A 27,083-nucleotide genomic window follows, 5' to 3' on the forward strand; every position below is an offset into this window, starting at 1 on the left:
CTGACCTCCCTCTCTCATGCCCCCTTGTAATTCAAGAATTGAAGGAGACACTTCTCCCCACCCTTGGCACAGAGGACAGGATACTCGACTAGGACTCAGGAGAGTTGAGTTCACATAGCCCTGAAATTCACAAGTGGCCTTGGGCACATCACCATTTCAGATTAACCTCTAACAAATTTTGGCAGCAAAACAAGATGGCTCCATGTATTCCACACTAAGCACCTCAAGGTGGGATACAGAAGCACAGAGTTTTCCCCAGACAATAAATCACTTATGAACTTTGAAGCCCCTTGCAATTTTAATAGAAAATAAATGCAATGCTGTGAGAGGGAGATGGGGAAGGTTATCATGACACATCCCCACACCATTTCATCCTGATCCATCCTTTTCTCTTTTCTTTGGAATATACTCAGTGACATCATGAAGGAGGGTCTCCATCCCCATCGTTCAGCCTGGACACTGAGTTCCTGTGCCGAGGGCCTTTTGGCGGTTCCCTCACTGCAAGAAGCAAAGCTACAGGGAACCAAGCAGAGGGCCTTCTCGGTAGTGGCACCCGCCCTGTGGAACGCCCTCCCATCGGATGTCAAAGAAATAAACAACTACCTGACGTTTAGAAGACATCTAAAGGCAGCCCTGTTTAGGGAAGTTTCTAATGACATGTTTTAATGTATTTTTAATCTTTTGTTGGAAGCCGCCCAGAGTGACTGGGGAAACCCAGCCAGATGGGTGGGGTACAAATAATAAATCATCATCATGCCAGTAGTACCAGCTGCCCTTACCAGGATGAGGGGGTTACAACTGATTGTCTGTCCACACTAGAGAGCCACAGGACAAAACAAGAATAGCCAAAAACCGTTTGTCAAAGTTAAAAATAGCTTACTAACATCCCACCAGTTCATATGTGGGGCTGTACAGTTAGCCCCAAAAACAATAAAGCCATTTTGGGGTCAAAAAGAAAGAATGAAAAAGTGTGTTTAAAATAAACCCATTCTGACTGTATTAGGTCAGCTTAACTTTCTGACCCACATATGCCACCCTGTGGAATTTCAGTTCCCATCAATGAGGGAAAGTGCGTGAAGGGCTTTGTGGAAAAAGGAAGCTGGAAAAAAATGTGTAACAATACATGCAATTAAATTAGCAAAGTTTCCACTGCATCTTTTTTTTAAAAAAACAACAACCCAAACACTCTGGCAAATCCACTACAATCATGACAAATAAACTTCAGTAGCCCAGCAAATTCCCTAAAGGCCCATTCACACATGCACAGACATAATGTGGATTCTGCATCTCTTGATGACTAGTAGCTGACTCTTTCTGAAATGCATCGTGCTTGTAGCATCTGTGGTATATGATCAGCAATGGCCTGTTCACATGTGAAAGTTGTTATGTGACTGTGCATTAATCAAGCAAGCAAGCAAGTGACCATGTATATAGCATTAGTCCCCAGCCGTGTAGCATGTCAAATATTTAGCATGCGCAAGTATGTTTAAGAGAAGGTGGGTGTGTAGCTATGCCACACTCGCAACATTTCAGTGTGTGCGTGCGCATGCATGCATGTGTGCAAGACCCTTTTAACACTTTGAAGCACTATATTTTTTTTAAATCAGTAGATCCAAGTTAGTCATGTTCATCAATTTCAATGGCTCCACTCTGAGTAGGACTCTAACCCTTAAGTTTATAGGACGAAATCTTAAGTTTATAGAACAAATAAACACAAATGTTTGGAGAAGAAAAGAGAGAAACAACCCCTCTCTCCAACTCCTTCCATCAGTGAGGCAGCAATACTACTAGTACTACTACTACTACTACTAATAATAGTGACACACACGAAAAATTGCTTTCCCCAACTTAAACTTGATCATTTATTTGGGATTGCTCCAGAAAAGGTGGCTTTGTAGCAATCTTGGTTTTGCATGTCATGCCAAAATAAAAAAGACAGCTAGCTAGCTAGCTATGCATGCAATAAAAGCAAGACTTGCTCACCAACAGGAAAACTTACCCTGCGAGCCTTGCTTTGGTATTTAACTGCCTTTTTCGTCTCTTCCTTTGCATGTTCTACATAATCAACTGCATTCATCACATTTTTCTCTATGCTGTTGACCATGTCACCCTTAAAGCGAAAACAAGAACATACAGCAGAAACAGAGCTTTATTTCACCACTGCTGGAAATTTCCAGAATTTTTTTAATGGCTCAGAACGAGAAGAAACATACTTAAATGATTGTACAACATGGATTATGTGATGACATTTACATTTTAAAGAAAAAAGGCAGGTTTTTATTATTATATTTGATGCTTAACTTAAGACATATGGAAATCACATCAGTAAAAGCAGGCAAGGAAAAAAATACTGATAATTGAAAGCATAACTACAAAAATGAGATATGCTTCCTTAGGACTGGCATTCTAACATGGAAATTTTATATCTTACACTCTCCATCCACCAGAACACACCTCTTGCTCACACAGCTTCCTGTGCTGCAATCATAACTTTTTTTAAAATTGTCATGTGTCACAGCTAATAAGCTTCAAACCAGCAACTCCCTAAAGAGTAAGGAACCAGTTTATTTCCTACAAATTAAATTTATTTCTCCCTCTTTCAGGGACACCAGACTGCTCTCCAAGGCAATATGTCCCCTGAGGAAGGAGCTCCCAGAGAAGCTATGCAATTAAAGCGCTCTACCTTGCTATACAGCAACTCTTTGCAATGCCACCCCAGCATTGAAAAACGAGGCTCAAGTTTTTCCGCCTCACCTGTCCTTGACTACCTTCCCTCCAAGGATGCAAGAGCAGCCCTGGTCTGCAGCCTGCCTTTTCTGTGCAACAGTCTCTCACACAGTGAACCAGCCAAACACAAGCACGCTGGGCCAAGCTCAATACTGAGAGGGACAGTGGGATGAATGTTCTCCCTTTCCTGGCATTCACGCCTGATATTCCTCAGGTGAGCCAGATTACACTTCCTACTGGCACCAGATGTCTGGCACCCAGCGCTAGATCAGAGACTCTGTGTTGTCAACGAGGGTCAACGAGATTTGACACTTGGTCACTGCCACACAGATCTGAGCTGTACAGTGTTTGCACATAAGAGTCACTATGCTTCTGTGAGAAAGAAAAAAGGTAAGCATGCCCCAATTATTATGAAGACATGTTTTCACAGGTCAAACACATGCTCCCCACGTGCATCCCAGAGACACGCACTGCACTGATGGGAAGTTATCTTTCTGCACATTGTATCCTCACAACCCTGGAATGTTCAGTTCACATTGAGTTCATGAGGCATCGTGTCCTGACCTGTACTTATCTATCTGTGTACCGTATTTTTCGCTCGATAACACGCACCTGACCATAACACGCACATAGTTTTTAGAGGAGGAAAACAAGGGGGGGAAATTCTGAATGAAACAGTGGCTGTATCATTTTTGTGCTTCATGCTGTGGCCACAGACATGTGATTTGACGGTGAGTTTGGGGTAGCCCAATGCAAAAATCCTGAGGATCCATGCTTTGTAACCACGTTTTTGTACCATTGCAGCCCCAGGCAACAGTGGGTGTGTGATTTTTTTGGTGCAGGCTGTAGCCATGGATATGCTATGTGATCTGATGGTGAATTTGGGGTGACCCAATGCAAAGATCCTGAGGATCCATGTGGATCTGTGCTTTGTAACCACGTTTTAAGTGGGGAGGGAAGGAAAAACATAGAAGGGACAAGGAGCACCGAGGAGATAAGGTAACAGAATGCAGGTGCTGTTAAGATGGTGTGGGGGAATAGACAGACCAGAACTATGCAGCAGTCTGCTGGGAAACTCTCCTGCTGAAAGCTATAGTGAACAAGGTCTGAACAAGAGAGCTAATTCGTAAGGGAGAGCACGTTTAGATTGTCAGTTTTCTCCAAACACTCGGAGACTGTCCTTGCTGGTTCAGGGCTAGGTTGGAGGCATGAGATATCCCTGCATGAACTTCCTTTAAAGCAATTCCAGTTAGAATGCCAGTATATATACATATAATATGATATCATGTTTGATGAACTAACTCGGGAAATGGCACATGGGGAAAAATGGGAATATTGCAGGAGTGTTACCTGTGCGGTTCTGTCCATCAGCAGACATTATCAGCAGCAATAAACAGCAAAGTGTTAAAAAGCTCATTCAACGTTTCACTTCTGCACTGCTAAAAGCCCCCAATAGGAGTCTAATTAACATGAAAAACCACAGAGCCCACCCAAAGCATCACATTACTTGGAGACTTGAGTCATTATTTATTTGCTATAAGCCTGGTCAATCATAAGAAAGCAGTTATTACCCTTAGTAATAATTAAAAAACTAAGCTACCTGAATGCAACTGTTTATATAATCTCAAGGAAAAGAACTGAACAAGGAACTAAAGTGGATCTGAGTATCCGATTGGCTGCTACCCACAAAATCTGCATCAAACCTCCTTAAATATGCCATACAGCCAAAGCACAGTTGAGAAATGTATTACATTTTGAAAATACCCTTGTACAAATTTTTTTATTTCCACCCCCCCTTTTTTTTTTACTTTCCTCAAATGAAAGGAAAAGCAGCTCACAAAACAGAAAAACAGTTTGGGGGTTTTGCCTGCTAGTGATGACATCTCCCATTTTTGTGGCTGCTTTATCACACACCCTATGGGACACACCCTACGTGCTTTTGGGGGGGGGGTGTCACATGTGTCCAATGCAATTAATTGACTGTTGCTCCAACTAGAAGACCTCAAACGTTTTAATAAAATACTGCACTGCAACAAATTAAGTTATAGTTTGGCCACATACCTGAACCTCAACAAGCATTGCCATGTCCATAAACATTTCATGCAGCTCATGTATACTGGATTCCAGTTTTATAATATCTTTGTGACGTGACTCGATTTCATCAAGAGCTTCTCTAGTAATTTTGGTGTCTAAAATAATCTTTGGGGAAGAAGAAAATATGCATTGGATTTTTTCATTTATTGGAGAAATAGTACACACAGAGAGAGAAAGACATTTAGGTTGTAAGCCTGTGAGCCGAACTTCTTAATTCTAAAAGCACACTGCCTTGTTTTCATTTTAAGCACTCCAGAAATATTATACATACAAAGGAAGCAAAGTAGGCGTGAAATACATACGTCAGAAGTGAAGATAGAAAGATTGCCACTTTCCAGCATTTCTTCCAGCTCTTCATCAGAAGTGCTTTTTCCAGCTAGTAAGAAATTATAGACGTCCATTTGTTATATGCTGCAAAATAACTACTTGCTCAGAAGCTGAAAGGAAACGTCTGCCTCTCACCAAGAGGAAATTGACAGTGTGGAGAGATGACTCCTCTTAAGCTACTTCATCAGAAGAGCAACAGACGTATGCTTAGTATTTAAGTGGACAGCTTCTGCTACACTTCTACCAACAATTATTATTGCTGCATATTTATACAAAATATATTACTTCCTTCAAATGCTCAGAGCACTTATATTATTCACAGTGGTGGAGGAAGCTGCTCGGGCACCCAGGGGTGGGGCAAGGCGCACCGCAGGGCCTTCAGAGTCTGCCTGCCTCCTCCCACTCAGCTGCCCTACAGCTGAGGGAGAGGCAGTGGGTGGACTGTTTGGGGCAACGCGAAGCCTGCAGGTGCCCAAGCCACCGCGTCTCCCCCAGGAGAGATGTGTGGCTCGGGCGCACTGCAGGTGCCGCGGTAAGTGCCGCCTGGCATTTTGTCACCACCCTCAGTGGTGACACCAGGGGCAGACCGCACTCACCGCATCCCCTTCCTCTGCCCCTGATTATTCAGTAATCTTTTAAGAAGGGTTGGGAAACCTGTGGCCCTTCGAGATGTTGTTGAACTGCAAATCCACCACGACCACCACCACTGACCATTGGTCAGGCAAGCTGGGGATGATGGGAGTTGGGAGTCCAACAACCAATGGAGGGCTACAGGCTCCCCATCTGTGGTTTAAATGAGTTTCGTCAGCAGACCCTCCCACATTCTCAAGTGCAACTAAGGAGGACTAGAAACAAATGCATTACTGCCTGCCAACTTCATCTGTCTCACCCTCCAGAGGGAAGAACCTAGAAACTGGTCGCCAGTTGCCAAGGGACAGAGGAGACTGACGCACTCAAGCACCAGCCTATCCACAACTATTATTGTATTTTGGGGTGGATTTTAATTGTAAGCCACCCTGAGAGCTGGAAAAAACGGATCTAAATTGCTAATTGTGTTCAGTTCTTGTGCTACAGAAAGCAGGGATGGGAAAAAGTCAGGGATGGGAATCATGCAGTCCTCCAAATGCTGCTGGACTCCTGAATCAGATCAGCCCCAGCCAGAATGGCCAATGGTGAGATGATGCTGGAAGTTGCATTCCAGCAACTTATGGAGAGCTGCAAGTTCGCCATCCTGGTAGTACGTTTTCCTAGCTGCAAGCATCTTATATGTCATATTGCCTGGCACTGGGGAAGAGTTGGGATCAGCCCTAGTTAACAGAAGAACAAGCATTCAGATTATTCAGGACTATCACCACAATCATGCATGGATCAAGGAAGCAGCGCAGTTAACAACCCTGCTGCCCCATTCTGCAAATTTTATTGCAAAGTTCTCATTTGTATAGCATTTTTTGTATATATGCATTTTATTTATAAATATATTTGTATCTCACTATTCATAAAAAATATGTAAGCAGTTTATGACATATACAAAATTAAAAACCACTTCTTTTGTTTAGGAGATCAGCTATTATAGATGGCTATGCATAATCCTGACAGCACAGAAAAGCTTTCAGCAGTACTAAGCAATAAAGGAAATCCCTTACTTATTTCTAGCTGCCGCCGTATCTGATCCTTGGTACGTTCCCGAAAGCATGTCTGGGTTGTATTGTATGTTGTCATGACCTCCACAAACTTCCGGGCCAACACTGTATGCTGGGATTAGATATAAATAACATTTGCAAAGTTACTTTTAGGACTTATTTTTTTATGTAAAGCATATTGCTCTTCCACATACCTATGAGCCCACCCCATCCCCAAAGGGCAGTTTAGGAGGATGCTGAGAGTTGTTTGCGATCCCACTGGCCCTTTCACAGAACTACAGTTCCCAAGGTTCCCTGGGGAGACTGGGTGATGATGAAACTAGCAGTCTGGAGCATAGCTACTGTAGCCTTTGCAATTTTGAAGCCAATTTTGAAGACAGAGCTGTTCCGCCTGGCCTTCGGTCTGGGCCCAGTTTATGGGATCCTGTAAGTTATCTCTTTGGTCATTTTATCAGCTCATGTGGGACCAACATAGATAGCTGGCCCCGAGGAATATTTGAAGTTCCTGACCCCTATGGCTGTAATTCGTGGGCAGTCATTTAATTTTATCCTGATTCTAATTTTTAAGCTGTACTTTAATCAATTGTTTCATTGTGTTTTAATGTATTTGATATTTGATGTTAGCTGCCCTGAGCCCGGTTTTGGCCAGGGAGGGCAGGGTATACTGTATTTTTCGCTCTATAAGACGCACCTTTTCCTTCCTAAAAAGTAAGGGGAAATGTGTGTGCGTCTTATGGAGCGAATGCAGGCTGCGCAGGTATCCCAGAAGCCAGAACAGCAAGAGGGATCGCTGCTTTCATTGCGCAGCGATCCCTCTTGCTGTTCTGACTTCACTGAAGAGGTGCTGCGTGGAGAGGGAGAGCTGCGCAGCGCCCCTTCAGCGAAGTGGGAGGAGAAACAGAGCCCCTTCCATTTCTCCTCCCGCTTTGCTGGAGAGGCGCTGCGCAGAGAGGGGGAGTATTTTTTTTCTTGTTCTCCTCCTCTAAAACTTATGGTCTTATGGTCAGGTGCGTCTTATAGAGCGAAAAATACGGTAAATAAAAATTTAGTTATTTACTTACTTACAATTATGCAGAATGCACTGCTTGTTCCAAAAGCAGGCCAACCCACTTTGGGAGGATAGCAAAGAACTGACATTGGACCAGTGCAGACCTTGCAGCTCTAAAGGGAAACAGCTGTGCAGGGTCATGCTGGCAGCCTCAAGACAGTGGGGAGCTGTCTAATGACTGCTTTGCTGCTCACCCAGATGCAGCACAGCTCACATCCAGGCATCTAGTTCTGTGAATCATCCCCTTTGTTTCCCATTTTAGTGCTTGCGGGGGACTTAACTTTCAAACTGAATTATTTTGAACACACACAAAATAATGAGAAAATAAACCATAAACTCAAGCAGAAAAGAGCTACCATTTCCTAACACACATCTCTCTCTCTCTCTCTCTTTAAAATTCTCTTCAGGGCACCTACCAGCCGTACCATACCTGTGATTTTCGTATTCTGACATCAGCTGAAGTTCGATTCACATTCTCATGTCGAGCTAAATTTTGTTCTATGGCTGCAAAACCGACAAAAGCAATTTGTAGAACTTAAGATGCCACACACAGTTACTACCCTTCATTCCCTACCATAAAAATGGAAATTGCATTAAAACATTACATTTCCTACAGAAACAAAACTCAGTCAAGAATTAAATCCTATAAATAGCAAATGGATCGTCTAAGAGCCTAACCCTATTTAGCCAAAACAGCACTATCAATGCACAAGAAAGAGGGAGATTGCAGGAGGCCAGGAGGGGGGCATCAAATTTTAAGTATCAATTATTTTTTCATAAAGAACTTTAAAAGGCTGGGCTGGGATGGACACAACAAAAGCTATTCAATGAGGACAGAGGATGCCCAGTGTGTACAGAATGCTGTCTGTTAGGCATAGGAAAATTGACAAGCAGGAGAAAAATGCAAAATCCTACAAGAGGCCATAGCTGGCTGACTAGCTGAAACTCTGTACAGGAGGAGCCGGCGCTGCAAATTTCTGTTGTTTGTTAGTTTGAAACAACAGAGGCTGGAGAGCCAGCTTGGAAACATGTGGCTAGCTGGAAAGAGCCAGCTGCTATGCTTGCTGTTGCAATTTTCATAATAATCATTATATTATCAAGAATCTGGAAGGTCATTTCTACTTTTTAACATACAGTCGTACCTTGGGTCTCGAACGCCTTGTGACTCGAAAATTTTGGCTCCCAAATGCTACAGACCCAGAAGTGAATGTTCCAGTTTGCGAATGTTTTTTGGAAGCCAAACATCCGATGCAGCTTCCACAACTTCTGATTGAGTGCAAGAAGCTCCTGCAGCCAATCAGAAGCCACACCTTGGTTTTTGAACGTTTTCAGAAGTCAAACGGACTTCTGGAACGTATTTCGTCCGAGAACCAAGGTACGACTGCAATTTGTTTGAAGAATAGCAGTTATCTTCCGATGCAGTGGGGGACAGAAGAAGGGAGCCTTTAGGGGAAACTCACATTGTTACTAGAATGGAAGCTGGAACTTTTTTTTAAAAAAAAAGATTCTACCTGCCGGATACAAACTGCCCCTTATGCTGCTCACCATGCCTCTGTGGATCTTTACACTGACCTCTTTGCTTTCGCTGTGAAGCAGGCCTGCAAGCAGCCTGTGGCCCTTGAAGTCAAATTTTGCCCACCACCCTGTGATCTGTCAGTCTCGTTTCTGCAGTTCCAGGCTGTCAGAGACAGCAGCCACCATCGTTACGTGACGTGTTCCTCCTTGGCAGCAGTTGGCCAGTGGAAAGAGGAAGGATGGCGCTGGAAGGCAATGCCAGTACTAAGGGCACTGCAAAAGTTGTTTAGGCAGTGAAGAGCCGGGGAGGGGGGCGAACAAAGCTTTGCCTAAACAAACCATGGTTTGCTTGGTAATCTGTATGATAACTTGTAGCTAACTCTTGGTTTGTTAAACAAACCATGGCTTAGTGTTACATGTGAAACAGACCATTCGTGAGCTACCATTTTTGCCTGGTAGGCTGCGTTTGGCTTGACTAGCAGCAAGCTGTGCACGCCTGCTGTAAGGCTATAAAAGCCTACCAATGACACCGTTACACAGCTATGGCCTGACTTGTGTTTCTTTGCCCTCAGCTATGTGACACAGTATTTTAGGAATCAGGCCTTTAGTGTGCTATAGATATAACAATAACAGCACTTACTTTTCAACTTAGCACGAACAATATTTGCTGTTTTCCTGATCTCTTTGTTCAGTTCTTCAAGTTCTTCCTTTGTTTCTTAAAAAGGAGAATTTTGAAACATCTTTTAGAGCTGTTTATGACAAATGACAGCTTAAGTATAAGCTTTGCTTATTAAGTGCTCCTGCCCCTCAGAAAACAGCCACCAAATTCTGCAATGTTCTTATTTAGACTAGTCTCTTTTATTGTCTTGTATTATGGAAAAACTTTAATAAACAATTAATTAAAAGAAAGAAAACAGTACCCAGACACCGTGGTGTGCTGTTTCTGGCTAAAGGATCCCCAGACCCTGCAGAGAGCCTTGCACCAGAAAGAACACTACCCTGCTCCAGGCTCATCCTATATGGCTGAAATGATCCTGGACTGAGTCAATGCAAAGGGGTTGCAGGCCCCTGCTTCCTATGTCTCATGGCAAGGGCCACAGGCAGAGAAAGAGAAGATGGAGGAAGCCTGCTTCCATCTCCTAGGAGCCAGAAAGAACTGCAGAGATACAGTGGTGCCTCGCAAGATGAAAATAATCCGTTCCGCGAGTCTCTTCGTCTAGCGTTTTTTTCGTCTTGTGAAGCAACCCTATTAGCGGCTTAGCGCTATTAGCGGTTTAGCGGCTATTAAAGGCTTAGCGGCTAAAAGGCTATTAGCGGCTTAGAAAAAGGGGGGGAGCGAAAAAAATCGCAAGACGTTTTCGTCTTGCGAAGCAAGCACATAGGGAAATTCGTCTTGCGAAGCGCATCGAAAAATGGAAAACCCTTTCGTCTAGCGGGTTTTTTGTCTTGCGAGGCATTCGTCTTGCGGGGCACCACTGTAATTTGGCTCCAACTGCAAGTTGCCCTGGAACAGCAGAGTGGGGGGAAAGCACACTCTGGCCTCTGCCATTAACTAGGGGACTAAGGACTGCTGGAATGATTTGCTTACTTAAAGACTGGGAGAGACCTGGCTTCAATACCACTGAGATCATGCAACTTGAAAAAGTGAATTTACTTTATTACAGTCACAGACCAGCATAAGCAAAACATCTAAATTGAAAAAGTGAAATCTGAAATGGTTTGCTTTATTCTACCCTTACTGCTCGTTTTCCCTTTTGTGTTGTGTCTATTTCTATTGGTTTATTTGGTCTACAGCCTTTAAAAATTCGTGTCTATTAGACACTGAGCCTGCAGGCAAGGACTGCCTTATCTTTTGACACCTGCACTTTATTAGTGATTAAAAAATAATAATTCCAGTTTTATATCATCTTCCAAATCAAGCTAGCAGACAAGAAACAGCTGCAATCAATTTACACTTTACATAACCACAGACATCCGTTTAAAATTTAAATGATTTCTTATAAAACAATGCTCTATATATCTGAGCCTGCATTAGCGGATCATTGTCGTCCCACCCCCTGCCAGCCAAACAACTGTACCAAGCACTGCTTCGTATTTCTCTAGAGAATAGTGTATGCTGCATTTAGCTCATTCTGCTCTTAGATGTATAGAGAGCTAAAATTAGCTCATGATCACAACTGTTAGGGAAACAAGTGGATTTTTAAAAGACTCGTGCTCAATAGGCACAGCACAGTTAAGCCAAATAACTAAGTTTCTTTTTTAAAAAATAAATAAATTATACCTTACCTCTAGGCATGCTCACTTGAAAGCAAGATTTCAGTGGAAACGCACTACAGTGGTGCCCCGCAAGATGAATGCCTCGCAAGACGGAAAACTCGCTAGACGAAAGAGTTTTCCGTTTTGGAGGTGTTTCGCAAAACGAATCTCCTATGGGCTTGCTTCGCAAGATGAAAATGTCTTGCGAGTTCCTGCGGGGTTTTTTCCCTCCCCCCCTTTTTCTAAGCCGCTAAGCCGCTTATCAGCTGATCCGATGAGCCGATAAGCCGCTAAAAGCCGCTAATAGCGTTAATCCGTCAATGGGCTTGCTTCGCAAGACGAAAAAACCGCTAGACGAAGAGAAACACAGAACGGATTCTTTTCGTCTTGCGAGGCACCACTGTACCAGCCTTAGACCCACAAATGCTGATAGAACTACCCTAGCTTAAATCCTTGCGTTTTCATTTTATCTGGACTCTAGGTTTGGATGTGAGGGCCTGATCCAAAGATCTGAGGTGGCAGCAAGTAAGCATTTGGGATGAAAAGGTATAGATTGCTCTGTCAGGCCAATAAAAGATGCTATTCCAGCATTATCAGGCTGAGGCAGGCCTCAATGGATAGAGTGCCTCAGTTCAGGACCGTGCAATTTTTTAACCATGACCTCAATACAGCACCAATTTTTTATGGTTGCAGTATAAAAAACAAATCATACACAACACAGGGCAGGGATCAGCAGAGGCAAGGGGAGGCTGTGTGTGTGTCTGCGTGTGTGCATGTCTCTGTCCATGTGCATGACAGCATGCTGGTTAGAGTGTGAGATGGTCACACCCACTTTCAACGACACTTGCTGCTGGCATGGAGTCTCCGAGGGTCGGCCAAGGGTGAATGCAGCCCTCAGGCCAAAGCAACCTAGCCAGCCTTGCTCTCTGGGGAAAGAGAAACTCATCATCACATCCTCCTTTTCCAGCCCAGTCCCTACAAGTGTTACAAGATGCATCTGCCTTCTTCATAAAAGCTGGCCTGGTACTCTTTCTCCTGATATGCTACTCTTGTTTGCAGAAGAAGAAGAAGAAGAGTTTGGATTTGATATCCCGCCTTTCACTCCCCTTCAGGAGTCTCAAAGCGGCTAACAATCTCCTTTCCCTTCCTCCCCCACAACAAACACTCTGTGAGGTGAGTGGGGCTGAGAGACTTCAAAGAAGTGTGACTGGCCCAAGGTCACCCAGCAGCTGCATGTGGAGGAGCGGAGACGCGAACCCGGTTCCCCAGATTACGTGACTACCGCTCTTAACCACTACACCACACTGGCTCTTTGCCACCACACTGGCTCTTTGCAAGGTGCAAGTGGGTGTTTTTTGTTGTTTTTTCACAAGGTATGGCGTGGACTAGTGATGTGAGGTAAGAATATTCTCTGTTGAATATTCTCAAGAATGAGAATATTCTCGAGAATATTCCCTGCTAGAAAATTCTCTCCTGAGAATACTCTCCACAACTGTAAATTCTAACGTAAGGACCAGTTTTACAACCCTCATTTAAAAAACCTAGTAAATAATAAATCAAGCTGTGATATTGCCAGTGTAAGTAATGAATAATGATTTTTTTTTGATCCAGTTACATAACTGGGTCATTCACCATTTGTGTTTTATTTACTGGTTGCCATCTGAACAAGTTTATCCATGAATAAACATGTATATTAACTAATTATGTCATTTTCAATGCATTAAAATTATATAATTTTCAATGCATTAAAATGAATATTCTCCTATTTTAAATTAAAATTCTCTAATATTCTCGTTAATCAGGAATATTCTTGAGAATATTCGCTAAAAGATTATTCTCGAGAATTTAACATCACTAGTGTGGACCACTCCAACACCACAACCGGCAGAATGGAGCACTAGTCTAGGAGAAGCGTAGCCACCTAGTTCCACAAAATGTATAACTAGCTGTGCTGACTGCCCCCTGGCCATATAGAAAGCATTTAGGGAGCCAGAGCATCAGCTCAAAACCATAAACTTTTCCCTTCCTTGGGAGCACCTTGCAATGTTTCCTGCAAAATATAATGTTGTATAGCAAACATTACGCCAAGACCAAAGTTTCCTTGTGGATTTCGTGAGAAATGGCAGGAGCTGGCTAAGGCCTGATGAATCTTTCTCACAGCATCCACAAAAGAAAGGGGGAAAGCAAATAAATAAAATGCCCCTAATGACCCCCATCATGACAGAATGCCACACTGAGAAGCACACACTTTCCTGAGCAGGCACTGGTTGTTGAGGACAGGTGTGGCACACAGATTCCTAGCATGCACAAGCACCAAAGAGGTTACAGAGGAAGCGATACCACCCACAGAAAACACCTGGACCTTTCCAAGGTAGGCTTGCCTTCCAGGTTAGATGCTATTCTAGCTTCACTTGCTAACCCATCACAGACTATAACCTTTCATGCAAATTCAGTGAGCATGCATTTTCAGAGTCACAAAATTAAAAGCTTACTGTCTTTAGGATGTGTGGCAGAAAGAATAACGCTGTGCTTCTTCTTCACTTCTTCCACAACGTCTGCTATTTTGGTAATGTACTTTCTAACTTCCTCAACCTTTAAAGAGAACATGAACGAGAGAGAGAAATGAATAAATTCAGCGAAGGGAGAGGTAGCTTTGCTTCTAATCACAATGAGTTAATAATCTGTTGCAATACTAAATCCACAGTTCATTTGTCTGCATGGGTCCATTAGGTAGCGCCTAGCAAGAGATGATATCCTAGAACAAGGAGGAACAACAACACACCCCTTTTCTGTCAGTGAAGCAGGGTATTTTCCATTTCATAATCAGTAATAATGACTGGACACCAACTGCTGATACAATATTAGGCAAGCTTGGTTGTTTCAGAAGTTTTTAGCTTTGTTTACCAAGTACAAGTAAAATAAGCATGCTAAATGGGACCAAACTTTTGGGTATCAGAAATTTCCCAGAAAACTGATATTACAGTTTGCTGTAAGCAGTGGTTTTTTCTGGGGGGACGCATACATTTTGCAAATCTAAGTTTGGCCTCATTAAGGGGCAGTATTTCAATATGAGTAGGAAAATGAGAGTACCCCTAAACATTTTTAAAGAAAAAAAGCACCGGCTGTAAGTCAAGCTACAATCAAAATATTGCACAAATTTATCTAAGACATTTTCACATCATGTTATCATTATTTCAATGTGATAGGAGTGCTCCAAAGTAAAAGTACCGTATTTTCTGAGAGCAACTAGAATAGCTCAGTCAGTAGAACATGAGACTCTTAATCTTAGGGTCAAGGGTTTCAGCCCCAAGTTGGACAAAAAGATGCCCGTATTGCCAGAGGTTGGGGCTGGACGACCCTTGTGGTCCCTTTCAACTCTAGAATTCTATGATTCATCCTTCCCCTGTCTGGCTCTTTTGAATTTGTTCACAGATTCCGATCGAGACCCAAATAACAAGGAACTGATTTCACATCTTTTGACAGCAACCCACCTCACAATTGTCACGTTTTGGAAGACATTTGATATCAATAATCTGGACTACTGGTATTCCAAGACTTGGCAAACTGCCCTTCTTGGAAAAAAAAGTCTCACGTAAGTTAAAAGTGCTTGAGATTACTTGTTCGTCGTTTGGTCTAATTTTATTTTATATACAAACACAGTGGCTCAGGTGTGTCAGGTACCACAGGTCCATGCAAGTGTTTGGAATGAGTACTGTTGACGGTTGCGGTTGTGTAAAATGAAAACATGTAACTTCAGAAGTGCTAAGCACAGGGGTCCCCTCCAACTCTACACAATTCTATGATTTACTGCATTAAATAAATATGATTAATACAATATGCAGCTCCTTCTTGGTTGTCTCTTGCATGCATCTTACCTGCTGGAAGAAGTCTTCCATATAATGGTCATTTTCAACAACAACAGATGCCTCTCCATCTTCATTTTGGGTACGCTTTAAAAAAACAAGTATTATGTTATTCAAAGCTATCCATTAAAACACTGGTAGGGAACTTTTGGCCCTCCTGATGTTGCTGAACTGCAACTCCCATCACCTCCAGCAAGCATGGCTAATGGCCAGGGAAAATGGGAGTTGTAGTTCGGGAACATCTGGAGGGCCAGAGGTTCCTTGTGCCTGCATTAAAAGAAGCAAATTTGTTTCAACCTCAAGACAAAAAGAAAAGAAAAAATGATTTCTAACTTTGCAAGCTATTATACTTGCAAGCTATTATACAGCAATAAAATTGGCTATCACTTTGTCCTTGTGTAAAACAACATGTTTTACTAATCAAGCTACATTTTAAATGTAGTACTTGATGTACTGAACCACACTTAAAACACTGACAACAAAAATTCATTACTGATTTTCCCTCATTTGCAATAAACAGGCCTTTCCCTCCTGTGCTCCCTGCACCCCCATGACTCACTGGAAAGACGTAGAAGAAGCTTATGGCACACAAGACAGATCGGAAATATTTATTCCTCAAACTTTCCTATGAAGTCTTTGGAGAATAACTTATAAAATGTTTTTTTCCCAATTAAGCACTTCCTAATTATGTAGTTAAGGCTGCAATCCTATGCACACTTACTAGGGAGCAAGTCTAAGAAAAACCAGTGGGGCTAACATCTGTTAACCAAATTCTCCATTCTGCTTTGCTTGAATAAGTCCCGTTTTCTATAGCCACCTCAGCACCCAGCGGCCCTGGAGGAACAACTTATCATCGTTCTAGCTTAGACTGGCGGTTGCATCTGGGACAGTTCCCTGATCCAAACTCTACTCAGCTGAGTGGTTGGTTGTCTCCTCGAAATTGTGTGTTTGTGTCTGTGGCTGCAATGCAATACGCACAAAGTACCCTCCCATGCAAGTGACGTGGGTGGCGCTGTGGGTTAAACCACAGAGCCTAGGGCTTGCCGACCAGAAGGTCGGTGGTTTGAATCCCCGTGACGGGGTGAGCCCCTGTTGCTCGGTCCCAGCTCCTGCCAACCTAGCAGTTTGAAAGCACATCAAAGTGCAAGTAGATAAATAGGTACCGCTCCGGCGGGAAGGTAAAGGGCGTTTCCGTGCACTGCTCTGGTTCTCCAGAAGCGGCTTAGTCATGCTGGCCACATGACCCAGAAGCTGTACGCCGGCTCCCTCGGCCCATAAAGCGAGATGAGCGCCGCAACCCCAGAGTCGGCCACGACTGGACCTAATGGTCAGGGGTCCCTTTATCTTTACCTAAACATGCAATACAACCAAAGCCTGCATTCTACAAGCACTGGGCATGTGAAGGAGTTTGGCAGCATTTCAAAAAACTGATACATGGCTTTTTTAAAAAACAACAAGAACAACCTCAAAGTAATTTACAAAAACAATAAAACAGTAAAATTGTAAGAAAAATGAACGCTAATTCAAGACTTTCAAAAAGTTAAAATAAAAATAGGCTTAAGGCTTCTGATTGTGCGTTGGCAGCTACCCAACCCAAACCTTACATTTCATACTACATCAGGTGTGGAGAAAGGGCCTCGCGGGTCCATGGGCTAGAGGTTCCCTGCCCCTGCAATAGCTTAACTGAAAGATGCAAAACTATAACGACAACAATAACAACAACCCTGTATTCCAATCACACCCACATGACAGTGATAAAGCAACTTTGGATGTAGCTAAATCAAATAGGAACAGCCTATCCTGAAGGGTTATTGGGAAAACAGGATACGTATATTGCACTGCTTTGGTGCTCTCCAGAATACAGATGCAAAAGCCGAAGGCATAATTCTCCAAACGCCATTTCATGAGTTTCCACCAATGCTAAAACAAAAGACCTCTCTCTCACACCCTCAACACCCCCCTCTCAACTTTTGCTGCGTCAGGAAGAGATAAGAATAGGCGGAAGGAAAGCATATATGTATCTCTCTCTCTCTCTCTCTCTCTCTCTCTCACTCACTCACACACACAGCTTGAATGCCCACTTGTAAACATACAAAAAATGCAGGCAGATGCAGTACTTTCATTGTTCCCAAAGGAAGCTCGAACGCCTCTGGCCCTCCTAACTTTGCTGAAGTGCAGTTCTCATCATCCCTCCCTGTTGGCCATGCTGGCAGGGGCTGGTGAGTGTTGGGAGTCCAACAGCCTCTGGAAGAGCCACGCGATCCCTATCCCTTTCCCCATGGGCATAAAACAGAGAAATAATCTTATCTGCATCTGTAACTGCTATAACGGGGGCTGATTTGAACAACGGAGGGGCGTTTCCGCTCCTCAGGGGACTGATTCTCACACGAGCAACCTGCCTCTTAACTACACCACTTCAAACTCACAAGTCCAAAGGTTTTTCTGTATACAGTGGTGCCTCGCAAAACGAAATTAATCCGTTCCGCGAGTCTCTTCGTCTTGCGGTTTTTTCGTCTTGCGAAGCACGGCTATTAGCGGCTTAGCGGCTATTAACGGCTTAGCGGCTATTAACGGCTTAGCGGCTTTAAGAAAAAGGAAACAAACTCGCAAGAACTCACAAGACGTTTCGTCTTGCGAAGCAAGCCCATAGGGAAATTTGTCTTGCAGAACGACTCAAAAAACGGAAAACTCTTTCGTCTTGCGCGTTTTTCGTCTTGCGAGGCATTCGTCTTGCGGGGTAACACTGTAAAACCAAAGACAAGAATCCCTGCACATAGAAACCTAGGGTGGGAGAATAGCCAGTTCCCAAACATGCCACCGATCTCAACGCTTTCCCCCTGTAAATGCAGGTTTACCCACTAACGAACTGGGGAAAATTGGGTTCCAAAACACAGCACTCAGGGTTGCAATTTACTTCTGTGTTTTTGGGTGGGTAGACGAATTACCACTTTCTGCAACTCCCCTTTTCCACACACACTGATTCCGTCAATGCTTTCATTTCTCTCCAGCTGTGCCCCTAACTAGTTCAAGCATGATCCTGAACTGTTTCCCCCTTTGACCCCTCAGATTTGCACAAAACCAGAAAACTACATTGGCAAATCACATTAAAAATTGCAGGATTAGTTACACCTCCTGTTTTCTAGCAAAACAGATAAGGAAGTGACTCTTTTTTCACAGTAGAGAAATTTATCTCAAAGGTACATTCCTGGAAGAGTCCCTCTCTGATCCTTATGTGAAGTTAAACACTATATGAATTAATATTCATTTTAGTTCTATTACATTTAGTTCTACAGTGGTACCTCGGGTTAAGAACTTACCGTATTTTTCGCTCTATAACACGCACCCGACCATAACACGCACATAGTTTTTAGAGGAGGAAAATCCATAGGCATGCCACCCGTAGGCATTTCCTCCATAACACGCACAGACATTTCCCCTTACTTTCTAGGAGGAAAAAAGTGAGTGTTATGGTGCAAAAAATACGGTAATTCGTTCCAGAGGTCCGTTCTTAACCTGAAACTGTTCTTAACCTGAGGTACCACTTTAGTTAATGGGGCCTCCCGCTGCCGCCGCCGTGCAATTTCTGTTTTCATCCTGAAGCAAAGTTCTTAACCCGAGGTACTATTCCTGGGTTAGCAGAGTCTAACTTGAAGTCTCTGTAACCTGAGGTACCACTGTATTGCATACCTTGGAGATATTGTGGGTTCACTTCCAGACCACTCTCAATAAAGCAAGTATTGTAATAAAGCGAGTTAAGCATTATTATTATTTGTTCCCCAGTGCTAGTGCATATAAAAGTGATGTTTACACTATACAGTAGTCTATTATGCCAAGTCCTGCTGGCTGCAGGAGTGAGAGGGGGAAAGCCCAGTTCCAGCCCCAGTCAGCTCCACTCCCGTGGCCAGAAGCAGAACAGTGGAGGACTTCCTTCCCCCGGAAGTGGCCAAACTGCCCATGTCCTCGTAAGGAGCAATATCTTTGACATGCAATATAATAAGGTGTGCTTGTATTGATAAAGCATACATGATATTTTACAGAGTAAACCAAGAAGAAATTGGGTCAAAAGACAGAGAAACAGCCACAGGAACACACAAATGGGAAACAAGAAATGCGAGAGTTGGGGCAATGGAAACGAATGCAGTGCATGTGGGTAGGCAGCTGCATTTTGAGACTGGGGTAGAGGATCACGGGGTGAAATAAGATGAGATCAGCACAGGAGCCACAAAAACTTGGACTAACACTCAATTTCCCATCATGCCTTTATTTGAAATTTTCAAGGCTAATCTGTTGCTTTTCCTTTGCACGCTATCCTTGCCACATGGCAACCCTTCCTGACCCATATTTCCTGTTTGCATCTCCTGACTATCCCAGCGCCTGTGATACAGGCCCAAGCTGGATTCTGCTTTCTGCATTAGCTCTCATGCTAAGCTTCCCCTGATTCATGGATCAGGTTGCATATATTTTGCTGAGCGGCTGGGGTAAGCCAGTCGGGTGGGCGGCATATAAAATTATGTAAATTATTATTATATGTGTGTACATGCTCACACGGTTGCTGTTCAAATCCAGTTACCGCCTCACAACTCAACTCCCCAAACCCACATCAGTCATGCCACGCAGATTAATGTACCACAAAGCCTCACTCAAATGGTACATGTCGTGACTCAACTTGGTAGCATCCCCTCCATGCTGCCATACTGACCAGTCTAACACCCCGTGATCCTCTCAAAACACAACTCCAACAGTCATATCCCACCCCAGCTTTTTTATTACTATTTTTTTATTAAGAATATGTCAACTGAACAAAATAAAATGGAAATAAAAAGTGAATTTAAAAAAGAAAAAAGGGGAGGAAGGTATATTATGTCACTGTATATGCAAACAACTACAATTCCATATATGCTAGACGAGCACATATGTATATAAAGGTTACTATCATCCAAATACATATATGGTTATTTATAACCCACTATACAGTTTACCTCGGAAGTCAATCTGTTTGACTTCCAAAATGTTCAGAAACCACAGAACCCATGTCGGACGTTTGGGTTCCAAAGAACATTCTCAAACTGGAACACTCACTTTTGGGTTTGCAGTGTTCAGGAGCCAAAAAGTTTTGAATCGCAAAGCGTTCAACTTATGAGGTACAACTGCATTTTAATAAACGTATTCCTAATAACGTTATACTTGTCCACATACCGTCTACGTCTACAAGCAATCAGTTCATAAGTTGTGAGTGTTGTCATATCCTCAATCCATTGACTGGAGGATGGCATAGATTTATCTTTTCATAAATATCCCACCGAAGCTTGACTACCCTCCCATAAGCTCCATCTAAAAAGGTAAAGGTAAAGGTACCCCTGCCCGTACAGGCCAGTCTTGGCAGACTTTAGGGTTGTGCGCTCATCTCACTCTATAGGCCGGGAGCCAGCGCTGTCCGCAGACACTTCCGGGTCACGTGGCCAGCGTGACAAGCTGCATCTGGCGAGCCAGCACCAGCACAGCACACGGAACGCCGTTTACCTTCCCGCTGGTAAGCGGTCCCTATTTATCTACTTGCACCCGGGGGTGCTTTCGAACTGCTACGTTGGCAGGCGCTGGGACCGAACGACGGGAGCGCACCCTGCCGCGGGGATTCGAACCGCCGACCATGCGATTGGCAAGTCCTAGGCGCTGAGGTTTTACCCACAGCACCACCCGCGCCCCTAAGCTCCATCTAGTTTAAACCAATTCACATCCACTTCCCTTGCAGCTGCTGCTGCTCTCTATTCCCTGCCTACACAACCCATCTAAAGTCAATGCACATTTCCCAATCTGTAACACCTGAGCAATGCGCTCCTTCCCATTTGCCTCACTAGCATGATTCCCATGCTCAGGCTACACAAACACAACATGTGACTTCTAGAAACAATAGACTGTGTACTTGCTTTTTCTATGTAGCCCATGTGCAATAAAACTCTACTACATATACACTTGCCCCCCTGAAAAACACTTCCTGAAAATCTGGCTTCATTCTGAAAATAAAAACTTAATGTGGATTGATTCTGCACCACCTCACAGTATGTCCACTTGAAAACAGATGTAGGAATGGGCCGTGTGTGTGTGTGTATCCACACCTGCCCAATAAAATACCAGATAGGTACATACCAAGATCACCACTTCCTCCTTCATTCACCTTGGACAAGTGCAGGAAGGAAAAGGAATGGATAACCTAATCAAGGGGAGGGTTTTCAAAAGCATATAAATTAACCACACTCACCCCTGTGGATGGCAGGATCGCAAATCAATCAAGACGGGAAGAGGCATGCTGAGGACAAACTTGAATAATTCCAAATTGTGAAAAACTACATTTTTGTGCTGCAAATGGGTTAGACTTCAGTTACACTTCACACAATGCATCTGTTCCTGTGTACCGATCCTCACAGTGACCTTGTTTCTTCCAGTCCCCACCCACCACCTTCTTCTTTGGAAGCATGAGCCCAAGAGATACAGCTTGCCTAAAGCTACCTCAGGAAGTTGCACTTCATCCAGGAACCAGTTCAGGCTTTTGCTTCTTAGAGACTGTGCCTCACTTTAACCCGTGCCTTCTCATATATCCCTAGCAGTTATAGTACGGATTTCAAACCTCTGCCCCACAGACATCACATTCATTCACCTCCCCATTCCAGTTGCCATCTCATGCACCAAATGTCACCTCCAAACAAGCATGACAAACCCAGGGGCCAAGCTGTCCTCAGCCCCCTCAATATTTGTGGGCTAGGGATCTTCGCACTGGTGCATCCCTTTGAGGATTGCAAGGGCTACTTATTGGTAGGTGTGCTAGGGACATGGTGGGGTGAACTGTCTTTGCCCTGGTGCGTCCTCCACCAGGGATGTGGTGGGGCAAAACATCTTCATCCCAGCTCATCCCTTTGATGATTGCCAGGGCGCCCTCCAAGAAGGCGCCCTGGCAAACTCAAAGGGATGCACTAAAGCACCTCAGCAAGCCCCACAAAGGGGAAAGAATTAGCCTTGAGACAGCGCAAACAAAGACAACTTAAGATGGGGGTGGGGTGGGGGTGAGGTGACCTAACTGGTTTGGGGGGCCATGTGCGTGTGACATCATGCACGCACGCACGATGGGTACCCCAATGTTGGGCGCAACTTGGCACCTTTGCCTCCAACCATCATCAACATGATTCACTGCCTTAAAGTTCCTTTACACTGGCACAAATGCACCTGACCCCAACTTGCACATCCCTCAAAGAACATCTCATTCATTAACCATACTCTGAAGGTAAACCACCTATAAGGGCAGCTGCCAAACTGTATGCAAAACTAAACCAATCATTAGAAGAAATTGTAAGCCCCAAATACCAACCCACCCAAACACCTCCCCACTGCACCTCAGCTACTGCATTCCAACCAGGGTGGGTAATTTGACACATCTCTGCATTAGGTGTGATTTGAGTATTTGATCCCTTCCAGCAGAGAGATACTGCAGACTTATCCACTATCAGAAGAAGCGGCCTGTTCTGTATTAATTACTACTCTGGGCTTTCTCTAACACATGCAGAAGCATTAAGGAAGATCTGTGTTCTTCTAAGGGCAAATTGTTCTTACCCTTAGGAATGCTATATGGGGCAAAGGAAGTCAAATGTGGCTCCACTGCTTCAGAATGTCAGGGAAGAAAATAATTCTTAGATGCAACAAGGGCCTGAAATACACCTCTTCCTAGCATCTAAAAAAATCACAGAAGAAACAGGTACTTCTAAAGCTAACCACAGCAAACCAACTGGGAAAGCGTTAAATATTTTTAAAAGGTAACTAAAACTCCCATCATCCATTCTTATAGTCCCTGTTGTAAGTGGAGTTAAGGAGTACAGAAACACCTGAAGGATTGCAGGTTATCCACCCATTTAAAAGATAAGTACAATCCAGTCCAATACATACACAGTTGCACAAACACACTTTACATTAGATGCCTCTAAAAACAAACAAGCTCTATTATATTAAATGTATGCATACATATTTTTATTGTACTGTACTAGATAGTCATTAAACTTGTTTATACCTTTTTGTGTTTCTTGTAAAAAAATTATGAAAATGTAAAAAAGAAAAAGGGAGCATATACACTACAGATTTCCCTACCCAATGAACCTTGGGAACTGCAGTTCACTCCTCAGAGCTACAATTTCCAGCACACTTAAACTACAGTTTCTAAGATTCTTTGGGAGGGATGTGCTTTAAATGTATGGTGTGTACACAGGCACATACACATTTTAATATGTACATTATATAATGTGTATATGTGTTAGATTACATATGTTTCTAAGCATGTTCTGCTTTTCTGCACACAAAGAGAATCTGGAGCAGTAAAGAAAAACAGATCAATTTAGCATAGTAAAAACATACATGCACACATTTTATCTGAAACGAGTTTTTATGAGAGCAGTACAATGAGGATGCTATAAAGACAGATCTCAAGCTACTCAAAAGTGAGTCCCATAAAAGAAAATGTAAAAAACAAAAGCTAATCAATCTAGCATAATAAAAATATGCATACACACGAGTCTTTATGAAATCCATGCACATAGGACAGATAACGACAGTTCTCAATAGCAATCCCTTACTTGCCTAATCAAAAGTAAGCTCCATTAAAGAAAAAGAAAAAACAACAACGAAGCAATCCAACATAATAATATAGTGCACATGAACATTTAAAGACAAACACATACTCAGAGCCCAGTCCTTTACACACCTACTCAAAGTTAAGCCCCATTAAAGTAAAAAAAAATCCAAAACCGAATACAGCACAATAATCATCATAATAAAAGTGCACATGCACATTTTATATTAACATGAGGCTTTAATGAGAGTAAGGCAAGGAGAATGCTATGAATTAAGAGCTCTTTTACATATTTTCAAGGCTCTACACACACACACACACACACACACACACACAATTGTGAGAGCTAAACACCCATTTTAAAGAGCATGTTCATGCTTAGCCTTTTAGAAGCAGGTTATTGCTTATGTTTTTCCTGTTATTTGTCTTCTCAATTTGTATTTTTACACTGCAAACTGCCCTGTGATCTTCAGATGGAGGGATAATACATACATACATACACACTCAAAAAAATGTCTCTTTAAAGTAAGCAAATAACCCCCAAATGAATAAATCCAGCACAATAATAATGAAAACAACAACATTAATGAAATGCGCACTCACATTTTATATTAACACGGGGGTTTGTTTTTTTAGGTTTTTTTTATGAGAGCAAAACGAGGATGCTGCTAACACGGAGCCCAGCCCTTTAGGCGCCTATTCAAAAGCGAAGACCCGCTGCAAACAAAGTAAACAAAAAACAAAACAACCCCCCCAACCAAAATCCAGCAAACTAATAAACAATAATATGCACAAACTAATAAATAATAATAATAATAATAATATGCACACAAAAACACACACGAGTCTTTCACGAGTGCAACACGAGGATGCTGCGAACTGCCCAGCCCCTTTACATATGCCTACTCAGAAGTAGCACAGAAGAAGGGGACGAACGAACGAATAAATAAATCCTAGCAATAAAACAGCATTCTTTCATATTATACGTTTTACGTTACACCCGAGAGCAGCAGTGCGCAGTGGACGCGAACTCGGGGCTCAGCGACCCCGGGGCGCGCCTACTCCAAAGTAAGCCCCCCAGAACCCCACCCCAGGGCCTGGAGCCCCTCTAGGGGGCGCCCTCCGGACAACCTGATGCCAGGCTGCCAACCCCCCCCCCCCGCCCCCCGGGACCCTCCCTCTGCCGCCGCCGCCCTCACCGCTGCCAGCTCGGCCAGGCGGTCCCTCATGTCGGCCAAGACGGGGCCCGGGCGGCCCTCTGCCTCCTCCTCCTCCGGCCGCTCCCGGGGCGCCGCCGCCGCCGCCTCTCCGCCCGCTTCCCCTCCGTCGTCCCCCTCACGGGCTGCGGCTCCCTCAGCTGCGATGCCAGGGCAACCACCGCCTCCCGCGCATGCGCCGCCGCCGCTCCCGCGAGCCGAGCAGCTGAGGAGAGCGCCGGGGAGGCAGAGAGGACCGCGCGAGGAGAGGGGCGTGGTCCATATGCAAATACAAGCAGGTGGGGCGTCGCTTACGCAAATCGAGAGCCCTGGGCGGGGGGGGGGCGCGTTCGGGGATTCGTGTTTTTTTTTTGGGGGGGGGGGTAAATTTTGTATGCCGCTTTCGCCCGCGAAACGAGTAAGGATAATGAGATCTTGCTCGGGGCTGCTTGCAGCAGAAGGAAGCAGGGGTGCATAATGTTCCTTCTTTTTTTTTAAAAAAAAAATAGTTTTAATTAAGTTTTGCAGTTTTATATTCATCGCAATAACATTATCTCACAGAGAAAGAAAACTACAATTCCCGGACTCCCCCGTCAACTTCCTTTCCTGGTTCTTTACATATTAACTTCTCCTGCTTATTTTATTATACCTTAATATTGCATTCTTTAAGCTGAATATTGTTATGTTCTTATCATTTTTATACCATAATTGTTTTCAAATTGCCTCTTGCACTTTGATTTTTCCAATTATGACATACATCTCTGTTTCTTTTCTCAGTTTCTCAGCCAGTAAAGCAAGATGAGCACCACAACTCCAGAGTCAACCATGACTGGACCTAATGGTCAGGGGTCCCTTTACCTTTTTAAATTTTCAAGCGGACGCTACAAGAAACGATTTCGTGATGGCACCGCAAGGCAAAAAATATAATACAAATGAACTGCGTTTGAATGCTTTGTATATTTAACTGGTATAGCTCAGTTAGTAGGGGATGAGGTTGGTGATCTCAGGATCATGAGTTTGAGCAGAAGATTCCTGCATTGCAGGCGGTTGGACTCAGTGACCCTCATGATGCTGTCCAAGTCTACAATTCTGTGTGGGAAGATTACTTAAGCAACATACAACATCCCATAGCGATTAGTTATCATTTGTTTTTGTTTAGTCGTTTAGTCATGTCTGACTCTTCGTGACCCCATGGACCAGAGCACGCCAGGCACTTCTGTCTTCCACTGCCTCCCGCATTTTGGTCAGACTCGTGTTGGTAGCTTCAAGAACACTGTCCAGCCATCTCGTCCTCTGTTGTCCCCTTCTCCTAGTGCAGTGTTTCCCAACCACTGTTCCACGGCACACTAGTGTGCCGCGAGATGTTGCCTGGTGTGCCGCGAGATGTTGCCTGGAGGGAGGCGGGCGAGTCGGGCGGCGAGAGGTGGGGCGGCGGTGGCGAGGAGAGGCCGCCCAGCGCGGGGCTCTCGCCGTCTGCCTGCCTGGCTGCCTGCGAGCTCGGCGGGCAGCGCCTCCGTCCGCAGCGCCCGCCTCGCGGCTCTCATTCCCTGCCCCTGCCAAAGCTCACCCAGCCAAGCCGCGCTTTCCTTCCTGCCTCACTTTGCTGCCTCCTCCCCACCCCCCAAAGCTTGGAGGTTCCCCGGCAAGGGGGAGGGGAAAAAATTGAAACTTACACTTTCGTGCGTCCCTCCCGGCGTGACGCTGCGCGCTGACGTCACGGGGCTGTAATGGTGGTGTGCCTCGAGATTTTTTTCATCAAACAAGTGTGCCTTTGCCCAAAAAAGGTTGGGGAACACTGTCCTAGTGCCCTCA

At 44.0% G+C, this 27,083-nt stretch overlaps 1 protein-coding gene across 2 annotated transcripts in view; it reads right to left on the reverse strand.

Moving 5' to 3' along the window:
- STX2 (syntaxin 2) overlaps positions 1–25,461 on the reverse strand; it is a 30,109-nt gene extending 4,648 nt beyond the window's left edge. Inside the window, exons 1-9 of one of the 2 annotated variants that reach the window (XM_081175126.1) lie at positions 25,275–25,461; positions 15,483–15,557; positions 14,100–14,199; positions 9,992–10,066; positions 8,267–8,340; positions 6,792–6,900; positions 5,124–5,197; positions 4,789–4,926; positions 2,000–2,110 (exon numbers count right to left, since the gene is read on the reverse strand). In XM_081175126.1, the coding sequence (XP_081031252.1) occupies positions 2,000–2,110; positions 4,789–4,926; positions 5,124–5,197; positions 6,792–6,900; positions 8,267–8,340; positions 9,992–10,066; positions 14,100–14,199; positions 15,483–15,557; positions 25,275–25,304 (786 nt within the window). In that variant the 5' untranslated portion in view covers positions 25,305–25,461. The remainder of the gene's footprint in view (positions 1–1,999; positions 2,111–4,788; positions 4,927–5,123; positions 5,198–6,791; positions 6,901–8,266; positions 8,341–9,991; positions 10,067–14,099; positions 14,200–15,482; positions 15,558–25,274) is intronic. The other variant, XM_081175125.1, reaches the window with a different exon arrangement.
- Between the last annotated feature and the right edge of the window lie 1,622 nt (positions 25,462–27,083).

This window comes from Podarcis bocagei (assembly GCF_964188305.1).
Source record: "Podarcis bocagei genome assembly, chromosome: 16".
Lineage (NCBI taxonomy): Eukaryota > Metazoa > Chordata > Lepidosauria > Squamata > Lacertidae > Podarcis > Podarcis bocagei.